We start from the raw sequence: 21,911 nt of genomic DNA, 5'->3' as shown, positions 1-21,911 counted from the left end.
TATCTGGGACAACAAGAGAGGAAGCGAGGATGTCAGCGCAGAGGGAAAAGGGGGGAGAAAAATCCTCTCAGCGAAAGGACGACTACAAAACACAATCGGGGCATGGAGGTGAGGGCGAGTGAAAAGATGATCTTGAGGCGCGGAGAGCAGAGGTGGTGTCACTGGGCCGCAGATTGCATTCTACATTGTGCATTCTGCAAGGAGGTGAGGAGAACAAATCATGGCAGGCCATGAGCAAACCTAACCGTGAGCGTGTCTGGCCCCTTGCCCAGTGTCTCTTCTGGCCTGCCAGTGCACCTGCAGCCGCCCACCGCCGCCGTCGCGGCGCCAAAATTCCCAGGTCAATGCCATTCCCATACCCCCGTCTCGACGCATTTTACGGAACTCCTACAGTGTAGAAGCAGCTGTACCATTTACTTCGTACTCCTAGCCTGGAACTTACTCCCTTTTTCTCTTGGCCTGGAAACCAACCAGCTATGGTGTTTTACACGAGCGGTTCTCGTTCCTGGCTATGCCGCGTGGCCGCCCACCCACCTGCAACCAGTTAATGGTCGAGGAACTAATTTGAGCCACAGGTGAATTGGACAAACAAGGGGACGGGAAAGGACACAAACAGTCACCAAATTTTCTTGCACATTTCAGCATCAATGACAACCGGCCAAGTCTCGCACAATATCAAGCCTCGCCTTTCACAAAACCCGGAGGTGGCTGAGTCTGGAGAATGGGGCTTTGCTGTGTCTGAATGCATAGGCTACGAGACAGCGCAGGACCAGAACGAGAATCATACGGCCCAGAATGGACGATCTCTGTCGTTTATGTCGAGTCATTGCTATGCCCGAAAACAACTGGCCGGAAAGGATTCGGCGGGGGCTGTTGTGCCCCGAGCAGAAAGGGGGGCACGAGAGGGGTACGGAATGCTGCCGTTCCCTAACGAGCTTTCTCTAGGACGAATTTGAATGAACCTAGAGATCGGTTTATCGTGTGTCACGCCATATCAGATTTGACACGACAAGGAATCATAACTTCTCGTTTATTGCGCCGAACAGAAAAAGGGCTATTCTGTTCATGGTATGGAGCACTTTAAGCACACACATGCCACACTACTACCGGTTGCGGAGGCTTTCAGCTTCAGCGTGTCACTGGGCTCCGTCTTGATCTGGGCCAAGCTCGCCTGAGGCATATCGTTGGGAGTGAGTACAAGAAAATCATAAGCCTCAGAACCGTCGAGGGACCTGGTCTGTACGTACCTAGTGTTGCAAATAATACGATCATTCAGGCTGACTGTATTTCTATTGGTGAATCGCCCAAATCCGGAAACCGCGGTTCAGGCCCTCCCCCACGACAGATGCGAGTACGAACGTCCTTTGGTCCACGAAACGGCTTTTGGTGGCGCACCAAGCCGATACAAAGAGCATATCGTTTACCTGACTCGATTTCTTTGTCTCACTTGAGTTGAAAAGACTCATGCTTCGCCAATATATTGTCAAAATCCTGAAGTGTCAGCCTGGACGATAAGAGAACGCTTGGGTGCTTATGGTTCAAAACTCTCGACAAACACGGAGGCCGAATCGAATGCTCATGTCAGAAGGAAGTTCTATGATTGAGGTTTGAATCGCATACCTTTAACTAGGCGTGAAAGAATGTCATGAATTTGATATCCCTCATCCGCGAGACCGTTACCAAACATTTCCTCAATTTGGAATATAAATCAAAATGCCTCCAGTTCCGCTCCACGTCGGCGTGGTAGGGGCCGGTATGGGCGGGCTCGCTGCCGCGATTGCGCTTGTTCGAGGAGGAGTTAAGGTAACGATTCTCGAGGCTGCCACCGAACTAGGAGAGATTGGTGCCGGCATTCAGATTTTCTCCAACGTGTCGAAATATCTCCTGCGTTGGGACGTCGACAAGATCATTGGAGAGAACCTGGTGACAGTGGATGAAGTGCGCACCTGGAGTGTTAGCGGACAAGTGGTGACCAGAGTCGATCCGAAACAGGTTAAGAAACTCACGGGCTTCCCGCACCTGATTGCGCGTCGAGACCATCTTCACGCCGGGTTGACCGAGTCTGCTCGTCGACATGGGGTCGAGATCGTCGTCGGAGCTCGTGTGCAGAAACTCGAGTACTCAGCGCACTCTGCCACGGTCACCACGGCAAAAGGAATCTCCTACACTTTCGATCTGGTCGTCGGCAGCGACGGCATCAAATCGACAATTCGCCAACATCTCTTTCCTGAAGTCATGCCAAAGGCCCCGTCCAAAGTGGCTGCTTACCGAGGAGTGCTTTCATATGACGAGATACGAGAAAGGGCCCCTGAAGGCGCGTCTGTACTGACGAATACGATGGACATGTGGACCGGTCCAAATGGATATATCATGACTTACCCGCTATCCGGGGGCAAGGAACTGAACGTGGTCACCTCGTTCTGCAAAGACTACTATGTCGAGAAAATGGAGGAGGTCGATATCGACGAGTTCCGCGGCTACTATAAGGACTACAGCCCGGCCATCCAATCCATCATCAAATTGGTCAATTACACGCAACGTTGGCCGCTTTTGGTGATGCCGCCCATGGATCGATGGTCAAATGAATTCAGAAACGTCGTTTTACTGGGCGACGCCTGTCATTGCATGCAAAACCACATGGGCCAGGGCGCGGCAACGGCGATTGAGGATGGCGTCTTCCTAGGCCGTGTCATGAGCGAAGTCGTCCGCGGCACCGTCACTGTCGCCGAAGCCGTCGCCCTCTACGAGCAGAAACGGATTCCTCGTGCCTGGACGAAGCAGCAATTCTCGCTCATTTCGGGCGAATTAAACATGTGCGCCGACCCAGCAGATCTTGCGAGGCGGGATCACTCGTCCCTGCCCGAAGTGATGCCTCCTAAGGACGGCAACAAGTCCAAGTGTCCAACTTTCCCGCCCTCGTATCGCTCTTGGCAGATGTTCGATTCTCCCGAAACCGTGCCCGGGATATTTTATTACGATGCCGAATGTGATGCGGATAACGCTGTGTGTGAGTTTTTGCAGTCCAGGGATCGGGAGAACGGGGACATCGATGATTTGACCATGGTGAGTAAGGCGCTGGGTCGGAAGTGCTGGGCTGCTATCGACTTTAATGGCATTGATTGATAAAGGGGAGAGGATGACGAATTGGTAAGGCTGCATAGTTGGCATGACAATAATGAGAAGAAAGATTAGGAGATCTTATAGACGACCGTTCATTAAACGATTTCATCGCACTTACATCGGGAGCCCGATGTTCAGGTGATAATTTCGACACCATGGAAATGAGATAAACCTATCTTGGAGCAGTGTGCCAAGTCAGCGCATAGAAGTCGTTATTGTAAGCAGCACGCAACTACCTTCATGAACAGCTGATTCTCAAAGGCCTGACAGAGCATATTTCATTAGGAGAAACCCGGGGAAGAGCAGGGTCCGTTGCGACTGCATTGAAATTGATCCAGGATAAGTTCACCCTGAAAAGACAACGCGAGCCGCTGAGTCGTTCGCGGCTCGACACCGTAACACTGTGCAGGCCTTGGGAAGAAAGTATACATACTGTCCTCAACGAAGGGACTCAGGCCATACGCATTCGAAGTTGTACGGAAGAGGCTGGCTAACCATTGTATTCGCCAAGATATCCTGTTGTTACGCCTTTATGATTGGTTCGAATAAACTTCCGAACTTCGACAAGGGCCCTTCGTTGACAACTTCGGAGATTCCTGCAGACAGCTTTAAGCAGGCAATAATAGGGTTTCCCAGAAGTACCGATCTTCAAGTTTTGAACGTTGACGTGCGTATTAACCATAGCTCAGAGCCGGTTAGAACGGGGTGTGTCAGACGCCTAGGACATTTTCTTTTTGCGCTCCATAGCTCAACACCTTCATTTGAGGCGGTCAGGGAAGTGGTTGTTGGAGACCCATCTCTAGCTGGACGAGGCTCATATAGCCGATGAATCAATACCTCTGTTTGTTGTCACGACCCACGTTTCTTTTCTTTTTGAAATTTGTTCTGAGAAAGTAAGCGGTCAAAGTTCGATAGAAAAGTCGGGAAGATATGCCCCTCAACGCTGCCAATTGATAGCGATCAACTGATAGCGATCAACTAATGACCAACCGAAGTGAATCGTGGTGACTTCGAGCTTCTCGAATGGGTGTCGACTAGGCCCAGGGGATGCCGATGGCGAACCAGCAGCCGATGCGACGTTGACGGAGATTGTTCATCTTTCCGAGGAGGGTTTGTCTGCAGTCTCCATAAAAGAGTGGGTTGTGAAGTGGGGGGGTAAGTAGCTTTGCGGTTTGTGGGATTCCGACGGGTGCCACTGACGCGGCGTCCACTGTGGCTCCTTCGGCCTTGACTTAACGAGCGCCAGCATTCTTTCAAGACTCCATCACAACTTGGACCAACCGTGCGGAACCGCCAACCACCGATTTATCGGGAGGTCGTTCTAAAATACTTCGAATGGATATAACAAGCAGACTAGAGAACGCGGAAGAGCTGCCGGGCATGCATTGCTCGAAATATCATTCACCGCCTTGTTGAAGAGCTAGCCAGGCCCGGTAAATGAGATTACCAGCAACGCAATCGCAGCCAGCAAGGGTCATGTCGCGGGGCTCTGCGAGAGATGCAAGTGATTCCTGGTTCAAGACAATCGCAATGAACGTTTTTGGGGAAATTGCAGTCGGTTTCCACGACATGTCCGATCTGTTCTCATTCCCGAAACCGTACCAATCGCAGTTCTCGGGTAGTCGATGACTCGTTTGACTTGTGGCAGTCCTTGTCAGGAGACATCTCAATCGAGTGTTTTCCTTGACGGCACGATCCATCTCTCCATGGGTACCCATGAGTCCCACCAGCAAGGTCTTGTCCACGAGGATGGTCTCCGGATGATGGGGTTGCTTCAGCCGTCGCGCGGAAGGAATTGTGAATCTTCCTAGCTCCATTGCCCCGCCCTGGGTCAAGGAGGAGTTGGCACAGGAGGTCGAGGGTCAGAACTGGGAGTGCACCCACTTAGGGAGTGGGAAGTGGTGTATTTCACTTCGGCATTAGCGAACTCCAAATCTTTTTGCCCAAGTCGGTTTCCCAAGAGATCAGGAGCTGCAGGCTGCACGGGAGATGCAGGAACAGGACCAAAATAATGCGATGACGATCTTTTCTCGTCCAGCTTTTTGGTGCCACGATTTCTTTCTACTTTCCCTCATCAACAAATGCAATTGCCTGATTCGGTGATATGCCCACGCCTTTCACTTTTGTTCTGTCCTCCATAAGCAATTGATTGGTTCCAAACAGCCGAATGGGAGACAAATCGTGGCTTGTCGCCATGTTATGAGTGGAAGCATCATCTTTAGGCGGTCACGCTGCCAGCAACAACGGCGCAAGCGTGGGTACGGACCGAAGCTTCTGGGATTGATTTGATGGCGAGTGGGCGCGTGAGTGGGTGGCTGGGAACTGTGAAGGATGTTTCAAGAGTTTGTTGCTTTGTGATAGGACTCTCCGGAAAAGACTGTGCCTGCATCCGCAACTCAAGTCTGTCCCGTGACAACACCACTCGTGAATGAGGGCAATTGTCTTCTTTGCTGGCATTTTTGCCTAATAGAGACAGAACACTCCCGACGCGGCCCCTTCAGCAGAGCTTGTATTTGTTTGTCATTTTAAAAGCAACACCCAGCTGCCTCGGTCCAACCTGCCTTGCAAACCAGGGACCCGGATTCTTGGGCATGTCCTCGACAACAATGGGGGACAAGCGTGCAAACAAGGTCTGAATTGAGACCGGAAGCGGCAGTAGGGAATTTCTCGAAGGCGAAAGGTGGCATTCGAGGGAGGGGACGGGGGGGGGAACACTGGCGTCGCGGGTCTGGTGGCCTCTGGTCTGGTCAGCCTAGTAGTGTAAGGTGGTGACCGTAATTTTCAGGGGCTGAGCAAGAATGAGGGAGAGGGCGAGGAGAGCAGGACTGCAAGGAGGGATGCCTGGCATCTCAGTGCCCTCACGGCCTTCTTTGGCCTCTTGCCCCTCCTTCGTTTTTACCACCATCGCACACACCTCTCTCCTATACTGCACCAACATCGTTGTCATTGTCACATAGCATCTGTATAATATTGATATCAAAAATTGTGGCCGCCGTTTTGTCTCGAACTCGTCAATCAGGCGCTGCAAGATTCGTACAGGCCACGTGATCGACCTTGGGTTTTTTTGCCAGCCGAATCCGATTCTCCTTCGGCCACGCAGCGAGCCAGCAAACCCCCCCCAAGCGGCACACTCGCACTGCACCCACCTTCCTCACTTTTTTTTCAATCGCCTCGATCCTCGAACCTGTCGGCTTGCTTTTACACGGCATGAACACGGCGCGATCGATCTCTCTGAACCATCTCACTTTTGAGCGAAACGCTTGCGCCTGGTCGGAGGACTTTTAATCTTCTTTTTACAAACCCATGGCCCAGTCTGACGCCGCCGCCGGCGCTGAGCCTGCCAGCACACCCGCGACGACCTCGACCCCGAAAAAGACGGCCTCCGCGCCCGAGAAGAAGTACAAGTGTCAGTACTGCAATCGAGCCTTCAGTCGAAGCGAACACCGAAGTCGACACGAGCGATCGCGTAAGTAGACCTTTTTTTTTTTGGTGTGTGTTGGTTGCGACGTGGGGCAAATAAGGAGACTGACTGACCCCGCCATCAACCAAACCTTCATCTGGTCAAATGTTCTTCAATCGAACCTGTCGCTGACCATTATGCCTGGATAGATACCAAGGAGCGCCCCTTCAAGTGCCAGAAATGTCGCAGCACCTTCGTCCGTCGAGACTTGCTCCTACGCCACGACCGAACCGTACATGCAAAGGATGGCGGTGTGCCTCTCCAGTCTGAGGGTAGAAAGAGGACGACAGGAACAGGCGCAGGGACGAAGACGTCGCCCTCAGCGGCCGCTCCGTCTAAGCCTTCGATTAGCATCGATCCTGGCACGTTGGAGCAGATAGAGGCAAGCAGCGATGGTATGCTCGACCTTGAAACTGCCGCCATGTTGATGACAGACTTCCAACACAAGGCGGCAGCAGCAGTGAACGGCCATCTTCAGAACGGCGAAGGATCCATCCCCGGTTTCTCTCCAGATCGAAGCTCTCTCCTCGAATCCTCCGATTATCTGACCACGTCGACCGGCTTGCCACATATGCCCTGGGACACCTTCATGCCACAGGGCCCGTCAGAACCAAAGGCGCATTCCATGTCGAGCATGTCGTCCCAAGATAACCTGTCGCAGCCCCCTTACGTCCACATGGGATCGATCCAGCCTCATCAGTCACAGCTGCCGCCCATTATGGAACGCCAGAACTCCCTCGGCGGTTCTCTGCCTCCCGCTTTCCCCTCGCTGGCGGACACCTTTCCCGTCTCCGGCACCCCTACACCCAATGCTCTCTCACCCTTTCCCTCCATGACAGGTCCCGTATCTCCAGTGAACTACCGCAAGTCGCCTGGTCCCGCCCAACCCCTTTCTTTACCCAAAGCTCCGCAGTTTAACAATGATGACGAGAGAGCTATCATTGCTAACCAAGTAGGCGACGGAGATATCACGTTACCCCCCTTGCCTTCTGTCAATCTCTACCTGGCCACATACTTTAACCTCTTCCACCATCATCTTCCTTTCCTCCACCCCGTCACCTTCCGTCCCGAAAGCACCGAACCAGCTCTCCTCCTTGCCATCCTGTCCATTGGAGCTTTGTACAACTTCGAAAAAGAAAACGCATACTTACTCCACCATGGGTCCAAGAAGCTTGTCAACCAATTTCTCCAGAATAAAGACAATTTCGATTCTCGAAAATGCCCACTGTGGACCATGCAGAGCACGCTTCTGAATATGGTTTTTGAGAGTTGGAGTGGTGGTTCCCAAGGATTGGAATGGGCATGCTCTATTAAGAGTTTGCTTGCGAATGTACGTGTTCCGTATCGGCTTTCTTTGTTGGAGACTAACTTTGAATAGATGGTTGCTGGCAACAAATACGAGCTCAAATTACGAATTGATGCACGCTCCGGCACCCCGCCCACACACGAGGAATGGGTCACGGAAGAAGGCTGCAGAAGGACGTACTATGCTGTGTACATCTTCTTTGGAATGCTGACCTTGACATACAACCACACTCCTGCCATCAGCTTCAATGAGTTCGACTCATTACCACTGCCATCTTCGGAATCCTTGTGGAACATTGAACCGACCGATGAGGATTCGTGGCAAGATATCTTCGCGGCATCACCCACGATCACTGTTCGAGAAGCCCACGACAGTCTGTTCCAAGGAGACGCCGCACGATACAGCGCTTTTGCAACACGGGTGATGATCAATGCATTGTTCCTTGAAGTGTGGAATTTGAGGAGAAGCTTCGAATCACTCCAAGACGTGGTTCTGGAATGGAAGATTCGGATTGCTTTGGAAACTTGGGAGCGATCACTCGATTTGTGCGAACCCGAGACGATTGTCGTCCCTCTGAGCACGCCACACAAGAGCCACCCGTTGATCTTCAACTCCATGGCGGTGTATCGAAATACGAGGGCTTTCCTTGAAGTGGACCTCAAGAATGTTCAGGAAGCTCTGCGATATCACAACTCTTATGAGATTGCTGGGGCCATGACGCTGTCACGAGACAGTGTTAAGCGAACAAAGGAAATGATCAAAGTGGTTGAGCAATGTTACGAATGTATGGAAATTGTGGCAATGCAAGGCATCAACTGGGTGACAAAGACTTCTTCCACCAATTGGAGTATTGAGCATCCTCTCTGCGGGCTGGACCTTATCACCATTCTCAGTCTCTGGCTTTATCGCATCGAGCACGACGACCAAGAAGCTACCGATGAAGAACTTTCCATGTACATGAAAGTACGCGGCTTATTTGACGACGATGCTGTTGACGCGAACGGTTCTCGTCTGAGCTCCACAGTTGCCCGTGTCTGGGGTACCATGTTAGATGGTGTGGTTGTTTGGGGGTAAGCCGGTCTCAACTTTTCGAAGGTGGACATGACTAATTCGTGACAGCATCTCCAAGACCATGGGTGAATCATTCAAGCTGCATGCCCAAGCTTTGGTTGGATATGTTGATGAACTTCCTGTCGATCCAGTCACAGGTGTGCCTCAAGTATCTGATCAGACCTTGATGGGCATGGAAGCAGCATATTGAATTTTTTTTTCTTTTCAACTGACTTGGTGCATCAGCACATCAACTCCTCTCTATTACGACATGGCGACTTTGGGGGGCCCCCTTTCTGCCTTTGAAAAGGCGCGGCGTTCGAGTAGGCATCTTTTTAGGGCTTTGATTTCCCGCTGTGTTGAACTGGTTCCAGAAGTCTTATTCCAGCATAAGGCCCTAATTCTTCAAGTCGATATCACCACCTCAGATCGAAACCGAAGGTACCGGTTCCCAAAAGACACGGCCCTTCGTTGGTCGTTCATCTTATCACGCAACCTACCCCGAAACTCGAGTTCATCACGACACACACGTACAACCTAATCTTCTCACTTTGATACCTTGTGCGCTTAGAGATACAAGACTTTTAGGCACTCTCTTTCTTTCCCTTACGACTTATTTTCTCCAACAAAAAGACGGACCGTACATCCAAGACGGCCAGCCGGGGATCTGGTCGATGAACTTTCTCCGCCCTATTTTTCTTATTGAAATTGAAACGGCCGTGCGTTGGGTTTGATCCTTCTCCTCTGTATAATAGCGAAAGCGTGGATCGCGCTAGATGTGGGTGTGGACTACACTGATTTTGTTATGCTTGAGCAAAAGCATACCACTGCATAGCAAGTCGGAGCCCGAATGTCAAACACTAATGATATGCATAAAATTTTCCTTTTCCAAGTTTCTTTGTCACTCTTCTAGTCATGTCGGCACAAGAGCAGGGTCCCATGCGGGGAGGGTATCATTGGGCTGACCATTCATGCAGCATCTGACCACTTGCGCATTATCACACCTTTTTGAATGCCCCTCCTCACAGCCATCGGGACCGGCTCTGAGCTTACGTAACCAAACAATACAGGAGTGTATCCAGGAACTTTGTTACACACCGCAGTCAACCTCGTTTGATAGACACCAGTCAGCTTGCTACGCTGCGAATTCGTGGTATTTGAGAACACCCTGTCTCGGATCAGCGCGCGGGGTACTGATCAATGTAGCGAATGCCGGCGCTTTCGTCTCGTTCTCATGCATGTTGTTCTCCAGCTGCTGCTCGATCAGTTTGGCACGGGATTCATCCTGCATTCGCTTCAGGAGCGTGACAACTGCTGGTTCGATGTTCTGGTCATCGTCGTCGTTTTGAGTGTGGGAGCTGGGGTCGGAGCGCCGGTCGCGTCGAGGGTCAGGAGGGTGAGGGATATCAGAGGGAAGACGCTGAAGATGCCATCGCGGGCGAGATCGGTGATTTTGGCCAGTGAACGGTGCCCGAGATGGTATTTGAACACGAAAACCATTTCGGATGTGTAGCTGATCCGGAGGAGGATGGCGGCTATCTTATGGTCGTGTCAGGAGGCTGAGTAGAATTGGCGGAGTTGATTGAGTTTCCTTTTGATACATGGATGAGAGAGGGAAACAATGAAATACTGGCGGAAATTGACCCATGATATTCCTATCAAACACGAAACTTGTAGAGGCAAAGGCCACTGTGAGCAAGCTGACACAGAACTGCAGGATATAGAACGCAGCCTCGAAACGAACCCGAGTCAATATTAAGCTATTGATGATGTCGTTGTCTGCGAGCTCATGCCAATGACCTGGTGAGCGATCCCGCTGCCAACCGAGTAGATCGCGGCGACCATGAATGCGAGGATGATGACTTCCCCGAATAACAAGGCAAATTTGCACCGTCGAACTCGCTGTCGTAGATGAAGCACGATGATCCGGAACCTCTGTTGTTTCAACGAAGTAGTCGTAGGGCACGGCGACTCGATGATTGTAAGGTACCGTCTGTGCGGATCTCACGTTAGTATAGGCTTGCCACGTTGTAACGCATGAGAGACTTTATCAATGCTAGAGGAGAGAAGGGAAAGTCATGGTTCCGTGCAGTCCTGCCTGACGACAGGAGATTGTTCTGAATGCACGAGAAGGATAAGAAGCTCACAATATGAGAACTGCAATTCCCAAGTCGATTCTTTGGACGATATCTCACTGACACGGTTATATTTCTGCGATCTTTCAGTCAATGCAAACAGGACAGCGAATGCGGCTGCAAAGATACAGTTGACTCTGTTACGGCTGACGGCGGTCTTGTCTTTGAATAGTGATCCGAGCAGTTGTGTTTTGACTGACGATAACCCTTCGAACGGTGGCGGCGCGGCAATATGAAAACCGGTCGAGCACCCTAGGGACCAATGAGAATAAGCCGTAACTGGTCGCAGTGGAAATGCCCTTCGTTCTGGTGAAGTCGAATTAATTGGGTAGAACCATCAACATGAAAGTCATTTCAAGCAAATGTGGAAGTGTTCCAACTCTTGACAGGTCGAAACGACACGTGGATGCTCAAAATGGGTCGCAATAAGAGAATTTGGGCTCGGATTGACGAAATCTTCTAGGCCCGGGGATTGCAACATGATTGTGGGAAATCCATTGTCTCAAGCGAACAGCTGGATGACAGTAACATATTTCTTTTTTTACCCACTACTTCCGTAGCCCGAACAAGCAAACAGAGTCTATGTACGTCAGACATTCTTTGTAGCACTAATGTCGGTCCTAGCACAGGTCGTGAACAGTCTCCCCGATTAGTCTCCCCGATTGCGGTAGTAGCAAAGCACTTGCGTGCCTCAATCTATCATAGAAGTATCGATTCCGTTGTCATTGAGAATCGTCTTCGCATCAGCCTGGCAGCCAGCCGCATGTCGCGACAAACCCCACCGGTGAATCTCGTTGATCCAGCTCTCCAGCCTCCGCACCCCAGCTTTCGACGCGCACGTCGACTTACAGATATTCACCATGGAGCATCCATCCCAGGTACTGGAATCCTCAGAAAAGCGGGCACGGAGCATCCAAATATCGTACTGGAATCCAATAAAGGTTAAGATGTAATGCTTCATCTCTGCTCTGTCCGAATCTGTCCACTCCTTTGTTTCAACCTCAAGTGCCTCCTGTTTGAGCAGATAGCGATTATAGAGCGGAACAGATGCGGCGGCGCAGGCCTGCCGTGTGGCCTGTTCAATCGACTGGCCGTGTTTCTTAAACTCAATGGTGAAGTATGGGCACGTACCCCAGTCGTCGTCCAGGAGATACACTGTATTACTCAGTTCGGCTCGATATTCAGAATTGAAACCGGCAAGGGAGAGCCAGTAGCAACAGTCTAGACGTAAGTCGAATTTGAACTCGGGACATTCTTCAAAGGATGGCGGGGCTATCCAGCGGAGATGCGGGGATTTCCCTGGCGGAGCAAATAACTGGACAATCCTCGCAGCACGCCACTTCCTGTCTGAAGGAGTCTGAAGAAACTGTCGCTGCCTTCGGAGGAATGTTTCCGTTGCAAATAAGGCGTATTCTGCCTCACAAACCCGTCTGTTCTTCATAATCACGTATTCTTCGATAATTTCTTCAACCTGGTCGTCAGAGAGGGAGAGCCAGATTTGCGCTGCATCAAAGCCATCGATGGCCCTATAGTCTCCTCCGGGGGGAGGTGCGGTCCCAAAATGAGAGTATGGGCTCTTGTGGGTTTCTTTTTTCTCCTCGAGGATCCTGCGAGGGCGAAGGACAAGGTCCACAAAATGTCGGCTTTGAACCGTGACTTTGCTCGCCCTGGTCGGGACGGTGTCGTTGACCGTTAAGGCGCCAATCTCGGGGACTGTGACAGCAATATCGGCCAGTTCACTCTCACTTTCATCTTGCTGCACACTCCTCTTTCTTTTTTTGCTCTCATGCTGCCCTACGTCAACTTGTCCTTTGCGACCGCGGCCACCTCCACGACCGCCACGACCGCCACGACCGCCACGACCACCACGGCCACCTGCTCCTCTGTTATTGTCCTCGCTGTTCACCATCGCCCTCGTTATGGGAGACATGGCGCTTCGAACTCTTGCCCACAAGGCCGCGGTTGCCGCTGGATCTGTCGCGGGAATTCCCTTAAACACTGTTTGTGACGTCGGGGGGGGGGGCGCCGGCTTAGCGGTAGAGATTTCAGATAGCTGGGAGAGTTTCGTATTAGTCAAGTGTCGGTGCCTTCCTCGACTTTTGTGCGACTGGTTCTTGTATCTCTGCCCAAAATTCTCCTTTGAGGAGCTCAAGGCGCTCGGAGAGATGCCCGTACGTGCAAGTTGGTCCATTCGCAAGATCGTCGTCCTGTCATTGAAGGTGTGAGGGAGGTAGATAAGCGACGAGTTAGGTAATAGACTTTGGGAAGGTGCTAAAACAGAGGTTAGAAAATCGATGTAGCGTTCAGGCTTTTGTCGCGAATTCGCTAGGGCGTGTCGATATCTTGGCGGTCCACGCCCACACGTAATCACGTGATGTCGCATGTGAAACTGGCAGCGGCTATTCTGTACATTCTTTTCGCCGCATTGAATCGCCAAAATCTCAACAACGAGTGATCTGACAATACTGAAACTCTTAATATAGCTGCTATGCAGCCTTTAAAATTGGATCAACCAGACAAATTCGAGTTTTTCTACGTCACTGTAAGGTAAAGAGAGCCGTGGTAAAAAGTTGCGTTTCGTGCGCTAAATGGTACGACGTACCATTTGTAAAGGGCGTATCACTACGTCGTAATGGCACTTATTTTACCACCATTCCGCAAGCATATATGAGCGATTTGAAAGCTGAAAACATGTTTGCTTACTGGCCGAGCATTTCTGTACTTAAAAGCGTAGCTTCTGTATTTTGGGGGTAGCCCCAAACCCCCAGGCCTCGCTGCGCTCGAGGTATCACGTGATTTAGTCGGCCACATTGGTCTTGACAATTCTTGGCATCACGCACATGCGACCCCACAACGATTCACGTGATCGCCAACCCCTCAGGATCCGGAAAATCTATAATCCGACAACTACCTAGTCTTGTGCTCTGATTGGCTGACCCATCGGATCCAATCCACGGCCCACCCAGGAATGGGTAGAATGCCGCCTTTGTCTGCCAGACCCCCTTGATCGGATCCAGTCCATGGATCATATATAGACGATGTTGATCACGGTGTCCTGTGCGGTACGATATCCTCCATCGGATCCAGTCCGTGGATCATATGTAGACGGTGTTGATCACGGTGTCCTGTGCGGTACGATATCCTCCATTGGATCCAGTCCATGGACCATATGTAGACGATATTGATCACCATGTCTTTTATGGGGGCTAGCCCACACCCCAGGCCTCACTGCGTTCGAAGGTCCTGCTGTCGAGCCCTTCTCTTTCTCCGCTTGTCACGACAGGCCATACAGGTCGAAAAGACCTTGCTCCCTGGGCCGACCGAGGCATCTTTGAGAAAGAAAGAGAGTAGGCGCTTTTGAAGACAGGGTCGTATACCCATCGCGAAATCATGTGATTTAGCATTTTCTCGACCAATCAGCAGCAATTTCGTCGACCATTCAGAAAGGGGGGTATTGTTCTGTACACCAACTTTTTTTGTTATTCTGTACGGAGTACACTCTTTTCGCAAAATTGAATCGCCAAAATCTCAACAGGTACTCTGAGAATGCTGTAACTCTTAACATAGCTACTATAGGGCCTTCGAAATTGGATCAACCAAAAAAATTCGATTTCTTTCTACGTCTTTGTAAGGTAAATAGAGTGGTGAGAAAATGTCGCGTTTCGTAACTTACGCCAAATGGTACGACGTACAACTTTCAAAAGGGTGGATCACTACGACAGAATAGCATTTACTTTGTTACCGCTCTGCAAAATTTTGGAGCGATTTGGATGCTGAAAAGATATATGTCTACTAACTGAGTATGTCTGCACATGATCCAGCAAAAACTTGAGTCTTTAACGTAGTGTTTATGGCGTTCTGCGAGGGATATTGTAGACGGTGTACAGAATAACACAAAGTGGTGTACAATAGTCGCAAGGGTAAGCAATCTTAGCATGCTCCACTTGACAGGGATTTCTTCCAATCGGATTTACACGCTGCTTTAGCATTCGATTCAAACTACCAAGGTATGTGATACCCATTGGCATTAATCACATCCTCATAGCGGCGCGAATGAATGTTGACATTTTCAAAGAGCATGAGAACTAACCTAATAAGTTATAGTGAGAGGACCCGGCGTACTAAGACTACTTTACCCTTGCGACCATTGTACAGAATAACATCTGCCATTGTGTGACTATAGGTGGCCCACGTGACCCTTTTGACGGTCTGCCAAGGTTTGTAATGACCAGGGGTTTTCGAAACACGCTAGTAACCCTCAGATACTATATAGTCAGACGGTCTCTTCGAATGCCAACTAAGTCCTCCGTGAAATCACAATTGAGAAACGGTTAAGTCACGTGAACAAAATTGATCCGCTCACGCTACGCTTTAAATTATCACACGCGTAATCTTCCTGGGTAGGAGGTGAGGAAGTAGAAGCAAGCCGTTAAAACTTCGACTTTGGATTTCCTCCTGCCCAGAATATGAAATAGGCAAAAGTCGTCAGTCCTGGGTATTGCAGTAACATATATTTCATTTTTCAACCGACTACGTATTCCGTGCCCAAACAAGCAAACAGAGTCTGTAGCTCAGACATTCTTGTGGCACCGATGTCGATCCTTGCACAGGTCGTGAACACTCTCCCCGATTGCGGTAGTAGCAAAGCACTCGCTTGCCTCAATCTATCATAGAGGTATCGATTTCGTTGTCATTGAGAATCGTCTTCGCATCAGTCTGACAACCAGCCGCATGTCGCGACAAACCCCACCGGTGAATCTCGTTGATCCAGCTCTCCAGCCTCCGTACCCCAACACTCGACGTGCACGACGACTTACAGATGTTCACCATGGAGCATCCATCCCAAGTACTGGAATCCTCAGAAAAGCGAGCACGAAGTACCCAAATGTCGTACTGGGTTCCAACGAAGGTTAAGATGTAATGCTTCATCTCTGCTCTGTCCGAATCTGTCCACTCCTTTGTTTCAACCTCAAGTGCCTCCTGTTTGAGCCGGTAGCGATTATAGAGCGGAATAGATGCGGCGGCGCAGGCCTGCCGTGTAGCCTGTTCAATCGATTGGCCGTGCTTCTTAAACTCAATGGTGAAGTACGGGCACGTAATCCAATCTTCATCTTGGATGTACACTGCATCCCTCAATTCACTTCGATATACAGAATTGAACCCAGCGAGGGAGAGCCAGTAGCAACAGTCTGGACGTAAGTCGAATTTGAACTCGGGACATTTTTCAAAGGATGGCGGGGCTATCCAATAGGACCACTCTGTGGGCGGAGCAAATAATTGGATCATCCTCTCAGCACGCCACTTCCTGTCTGTAGGAGTTTGAAGAAACCGTCTTTGTCTTCGGAGGAATGTTTCCGTTGCAAAAAAGGCGTATTCTGCCTCACAAAGCCGTCTGTACTTCATACACCGGTATTCTTCGATAATCTCTTCAACCTGGTCGTTAGAGAGGGAGAGCCAGATTTGCGTTGCATCAAGGCCATCGATGGCCGTATAATCTCCTCCGGGGGGAGGTGCAGTCCCAAAATGAGAGTAAGCGTTCTTGCGGAATTCGTCGCGGCCCTTGACGATCCTGCGAGGGCGAAGGACAAAGTCCTCCAAGAGTCCGCTTTGAGCCATGATTTTGGTCTGAATGATGTTGTTGGCCATTAAGGCGGCACTCTGGGAGACAGCGATACTAGCCAGTTCATTCTCACTTTCATCTTGCTGCACATTCCTCTTCCTTTTTTTGCTCTCATGTTGTCCCACGTCAACTTGTTTTCTGCGACTGTGATCACCACCACGACCCCTACGACCCCTACGACCCCCACGGCCACCTGCTCCTCTGTTATTGTCCTCGCTGTTCACCATCACCCTCGTTATGGGAGACATGGCGCTTCGAACTCTTGCCCACAAAGCTGCGGTTGCCGCTGGGTCTGTCGCAGGAACTCCCTTAAACACTGTCTGTGACATCGAGGGGGAAAGGGCCGGTAGCTGGTAGAATTTCGTGTTAGCCAAGTGTGGTGCCTTCCTCGACGTTTGTGCGACTGGTTCTTGTGGTATCTCTGCCCAAAATTCTCCTTTGAGAAGCTCAGCGTGCTTGAGGAGATGCACGTACGTGCAAGTTGGTCCATTCGCAAGGTCGTCGTCCTGTCATTGAAGGTGTGAGGGAGGTAGATAAGCGACGAGTTAGGTAATAGACTTTGGGAAGGTTCTAAAACACTGAGGCAAGAGAATCGATGTCGTGTTCAAGCCGGGTCGATGTCTTGGCGGTCTACGCCCACGCGTAATCACGTGATCTTGGCTGGAGAGGTTGCCATCTAATGTTCGCTGGTTGCCACAGCAGATGTCTTTTTCCAACAGAAAACCCAAGTCCCACTCCTCCAATCGTGTCGTTCCATTCGTGTCGTCGCTTGGCCGACATCTGCCCGCCACATTCCACTTGTCCTTCCGACAACAGAGTACTCCTAAATGTATGATCTACACCGTCAAGTTAAGAAGATGGAGGCGTACAGGCGGTGGTATAACTTTCTTGAGCGGAAGGGTAGGGAAGATTATCTGCAAGACTCGACTAGATTTGTTCTATTGCTCTCCGAGACTGTACCCGAACATCCCTTATTACGGACCAGGTCGATCACGAGCTTGCATCTCAATGATTTGTCGGATCGGTATCTCCTTCGACGCAGACGGTCCCGCAATATTTACATGACCGACTAAGCGAGAGTAAATATGGGACTAACCTTGCTCCGTCAGAGCGCGGCACCCCGCCTATCGCAATCTCTTGTTCTGCTGCCGTTAGACACGTCGCCGGTCTTTTTTCCATTTCCTCCCTCCCATTGCCAATCGATCTAATTCATACCTGCCTAACCGTCACCCCAGTTAATTATGCTTGGGTGACACGCACAAAGATGGACGATTCCACCGCGGAAACCTCGCCGTCACCCATGTACATCCAGATGTTGAAGCTGGATCAGATGTAAGCACCGGTCCTCGCATGTCCCTGGTGTGGATCGAACTCGCAAATCTTCCTTCTCTCCGATCAAAGCGGCCGGTCTCAAAATCAAGGAGTTTGTTCTCGATCTTCTCAACGCCAAAAACCCCACGTCGTTGTGATGATGCACCTTCACATTGCTATCGGTGTTGACAACCAAGGGGATTGGCAGGGCCTCCAAACTATCGCCTCTGAGTGGAAAAAAGACCTCGTCGATCCAGAAGAGGGAAAAGATGTAGGGCTGTACATCCCTGCCCTTTTGAGCCTCGCCATCAAAACCTATCTTGTAGAGTTGATTGCGACAGCACATAGTGCGTATCTTCAATCCAGGGCCACGATATTCGGGCGTATTGCCCTTGGGATACCGCACAAACCGACAATTCATGGAGTGGCTGCCTAGCTCTACGTCTCTTGCCCGAAGATATGAAATCTTCCTGATGCTTCATTTCTGTGAAGGCTCCAAGCCGAAACAGGGATTTACCACTACCTGTCGCTCCAGCAGGTGAGGTAAAAGCCTCACAATGGGATGGCCCGCCACATAACCGACAACTGCCTGTTTTCCTCTGCTCGAGAAGGCCAGTCTGTAAGGATGGTTTATCTGAATGAATCGGATACCGCTCTGAAAGCAGCTGTGAAACAAATCAATTGACTACCAAAGCATGAGAATTGGAACCTCTCTCAACAGAATGGATGTTCGTCAATGGACATCCACCAAATAGCACCGATGTGAACGGATACTTCTACAACAGCTCTGCCAGTAGCATGAACGACACCCTCGTTTTCCAACGGAAGGAAGTCGCCCCATATGGGACCCTAGCATTGTTAACCTTTGTGTATCTCATGATATTGATTGCCATCATTATTGCCCTAATCATTTCTCCATACTGCTGAGATGTTGCACGCAACCGTGCTTGGGCCCGACCGGCGTTTAGCAGGGACGGGTAAGCGAGATGGTGGAATCGGCGACGAGAATTCATAGCGCAACTGCAAATATTCTATCCACCGCCTCCTTCTGAGCCTCCATTCCCGTCTTATGCTGAAGCTGTGGACTCGGTACCCGGCGAGGCTATGGCCGCCAGCGAAATCCGCAATTGTCAAAGCATGATCCGGAAGATCTACGCTCTCGAGGCCGATGCGTATAATGCACGGGATGTGCGGCCCTGGAAATAAGCAAATCGTTACCTGGTGGAAACCAAGACCGAATGCGGGATTGAAAGACGATCAAAGTACGATGGGAAGATGGGCACAAAGTCAAGCCTGGACGGCTATGGGATAAAGTGAACGAGAATCGCAAGAAAATTTCATCAATTCAACCTACTCCATTGAATTGTAGAGGGAAATAATGGGTATGAGTTAGCTCCGTGTTAAAGCGAAAGCGAATGGAATACTTTCTTCTGGGCCAAAAGACTAGGTGGGTATCCCCATTACTCTTGTGTTTTCCAGCCTATCCCGTTTCTGGCAGCACGAGGCTGTAGCACTACTAGTTTCGTCATAGCTGTCCGATCCCTTTTCCTTCCACACTCTCTTCCTCTGATTAAGACACCTCTATCTCCGCTGGCAAACTTACCGAATACCCATGCACGTAACTAGTGCAAACTGTTATTTGTGTGTCGTCCCTAAATCAGGGACATTTAAAATCTGACAAGCCGTGGATCGCCAACCACTCCCAACATCATATCTCACGATCACTTCTTTGATAGTCAAAGCTTCTCGGCATGGCCACCGACAATACAAACGACAGCGACGGCTCCTTCATTAGCGAGCTTTGGGAGTTTATCATGGTGAATCCACCCGGCATCGATGCTCGCGTGCTATTGATGCAATGTTACCACAGACTTGGCTGGCACGATGATGCTAAACATATGGCGGAAGACATTCTACTTTTCGATCCTGGAAACACTGATGCTACACGACACCTATACGAGGGAACGAGTGGACCTGATACAGTTACAAGGTGCTCTCCTAGCACAGTGTCATCAAGTAACCCATCAAGCACTCGACCTCGAGATCCTCACCCAGTCCCACGAAACGGCAGGGAGCAAGCTATCCTAGCAGATGAATTTTCCCAGCGTTATGAAATTGTCAGAGCCGAAGCCAGACAATTGCTGCTGGAGGCACGATTTGTTCAAGCTTTTCATCAACAAGGGACCAACCGGCACTCAGAGAACGACCAGCAGATTGAAAATTCTCGAATCGAAGATCTCAAACTCATCACCGAGGGGGGCATCTGGAACGTCGTCGCAACAGCTCGTCCAAGGAGTGCTTTGACGATTGCCCGCGCCGTTGCCGCTGAGCAGCGTGAAGATCGAGTTCTAGACATGATAGTCGATGACCTAGATGGCATGATTCGTTGGATACGCAAGACAGAAAACGAGCTATCACGAGACGGCGACGAGATTCGGGAAGCTGTTCAAAGGCGTGTACGAGTGATGACCGCTGCGCTGCCACCAAACCTTAGGCATTGGCCGTCGATTGCCTTCATGCATGTCGAGCATGAACAATTGCAAAAAACATATCTCAATGACGAAACGATGTATGGGGACAAAATAGCAGACATCCCGAGGGCAAACTTCTGGGTCAGCGAGGACGGGTATGCTTGGGACATGAGCGAGCTGGCTTCCTGTTTAGCAGCTACAAATGGCGTGATGCGGAACCCTCTCTCACGACAGATCTTTTCTCCGGGCGACGTGAAGAGCATTTTGCAACATCCATTGGGCAAACCCTTGGCCGCGTTGCAGGTCGAGCAGTCAAATCTGCGACAAGGCGTGAGACCTGCGGCCCTTCGGAAGCTCGAAGAACTCGCCTCGGTCATGATGGACGATATGAGCCAGGATCAGGCCCCCAGTCGAAACCAGCTGGATGAATTCCTGGCCTACATGGCGACTCTTCCCGAGACCGAGCAGAGAGCTATTGACACTTTGCGAGTTCCCGCCGTCGATTCTCACACGGGTCAGCCATTCGACGGGGCCATAGGCGAGTTTCTTCGAGATGCCAAGGCTAACAGAACTTGCCTTCATAAAACTGCAGACTTCATTCGTCAAGCGGTCCAGCATCTTCGCCGAAGTTCGTCGACTTAGGTAGTGGGTACCCAGCGCCTTGGAGGTGAGGCTGGGATTTCAGTTGTGAATTTGACCGGCCAATCATCGCGTGAATGGTGGGTACATCGAGACCGTGGTCAAATACCCCGCTCTTCGGTGGCAACCTAACACCTCGTTATACATACAAATTTGCTTTCCGAGTCGGAATGATTCTGAGGCTATACCTCCACGGCGGGCATCGGTATCCGGGCATCGGTATCTGGGAATTCGGACGGTATTCACAGTATCACCCTTCAATACCGCTAAATCATCGGCAAGCCAGAACTTTCATTTTCTTTTTCACCATTTCCACTGACGTGTCGCACTCTCAACCCGCTGGTGACGCCCGATTTGTACGGCTCAGGACCGTCAACACCGGGCTCTTTGCTCGTTTCCGGATGAAGCGTTATGTAACTCTGCCCAAGGTAGACTCATCACTCTAGTCACACAACTACAACCAAAGGGTTGCCCCGCATTAGGACGTCTTGAACTATTGGATTTTGCACTCGATATTATTGAGCCTGACTGATCTGCGTCAGGTTTCTCAAATGAAGATGCAAGCTTGGCAGCTCGAAAAGTTCAGTATGAAGCCGCGATTGTCTTTAGCTCTCGGATGCAGAAGACTAGATTTGTTCAGGTGATGGCGTGGATGATCGATCCACTGTATGTTGTGCCAGCCGAGTACAGACACCCAGGATGAAGTTCCCGCCGGTATGCAGAAGACCCCGAGCATGATGTTCATTGTACCTGTCGTTGCTTCAGGGAGTTTCAAGCAGTGATGCCACGAATGCCACCA

At 50.5% G+C, this 21,911-nt stretch overlaps 5 protein-coding genes across 5 annotated transcripts; 3 read left to right on the top strand and 2 right to left on the bottom strand.

The window, feature by feature from the left end:
• Nucleotides 1-1,713: 1,713 nt before the first annotated feature.
• Nucleotides 1,714-3,123, top strand: Z518_03211 (uncharacterized protein; the record flags this gene model as incomplete). The annotated part of the gene is made up of 1 exon (XM_013420237.1): nucleotides 1,714-3,123. One exon carries the CDS (start codon nucleotides 1,714-1,716, stop codon nucleotides 3,121-3,123), a length of 1,410 nt encoding a protein of 469 aa, XP_013275691.1.
• Nucleotides 3,124-6,423: 3,300 nt separating this feature from the next.
• On the top strand, nucleotides 6,424-9,147 carry Z518_03210 (uncharacterized protein; the record flags this gene model as incomplete). Its single annotated transcript, XM_013420236.1, has 4 exons — nucleotides 6,424-6,586; nucleotides 6,730-7,910; nucleotides 7,959-8,956; nucleotides 9,006-9,147. The coding sequence occupies 4 exons, from the start codon at nucleotides 6,424-6,426 to the stop codon at nucleotides 9,145-9,147; spliced, it is 2,484 nt and encodes an 827-aa protein (XP_013275690.1).
• Nucleotides 9,148-11,762: 2,615 nt separating this feature from the next.
• On the bottom strand, nucleotides 11,763-13,001 carry Z518_03209 (uncharacterized protein; the record flags this gene model as incomplete). Its single annotated transcript, XM_013420235.1, has 1 exon — nucleotides 11,763-13,001. One exon carries the CDS (start codon nucleotides 12,999-13,001, stop codon nucleotides 11,763-11,765), a length of 1,239 nt encoding a protein of 412 aa, XP_013275689.1.
• A 2,729-nt stretch (nucleotides 13,002-15,730) lies between these two features.
• Z518_03208 (uncharacterized protein) lies at nucleotides 15,731-17,020 on the bottom strand (the record flags this gene model as incomplete). Its single annotated transcript, XM_013420234.1, has 1 exon — nucleotides 15,731-17,020. One exon carries the CDS (start codon nucleotides 17,018-17,020, stop codon nucleotides 15,731-15,733), a length of 1,290 nt encoding a protein of 429 aa, XP_013275688.1.
• A 2,733-nt stretch (nucleotides 17,021-19,753) lies between these two features.
• On the top strand, nucleotides 19,754-21,115 carry Z518_03207 (uncharacterized protein; the record flags this gene model as incomplete). The annotated part of the gene is made up of 1 exon (XM_013420233.1): nucleotides 19,754-21,115. The coding sequence occupies one exon, from the start codon at nucleotides 19,754-19,756 to the stop codon at nucleotides 21,113-21,115; it is 1,362 nt and encodes a 453-aa protein (XP_013275687.1).
• Between the last annotated feature and the right edge of the window lie 796 nt (nucleotides 21,116-21,911).

Source organism: Rhinocladiella mackenziei (assembly GCF_000835555.1).
Source record: "Rhinocladiella mackenziei CBS 650.93 unplaced genomic scaffold supercont1.2, whole genome shotgun sequence".
Classification (NCBI taxonomy): Eukaryota; Fungi; Ascomycota; class Eurotiomycetes; order Chaetothyriales; family Herpotrichiellaceae; genus Rhinocladiella; species Rhinocladiella mackenziei.
This window is presented reverse-complemented; position numbering and strand designations above follow the sequence as displayed.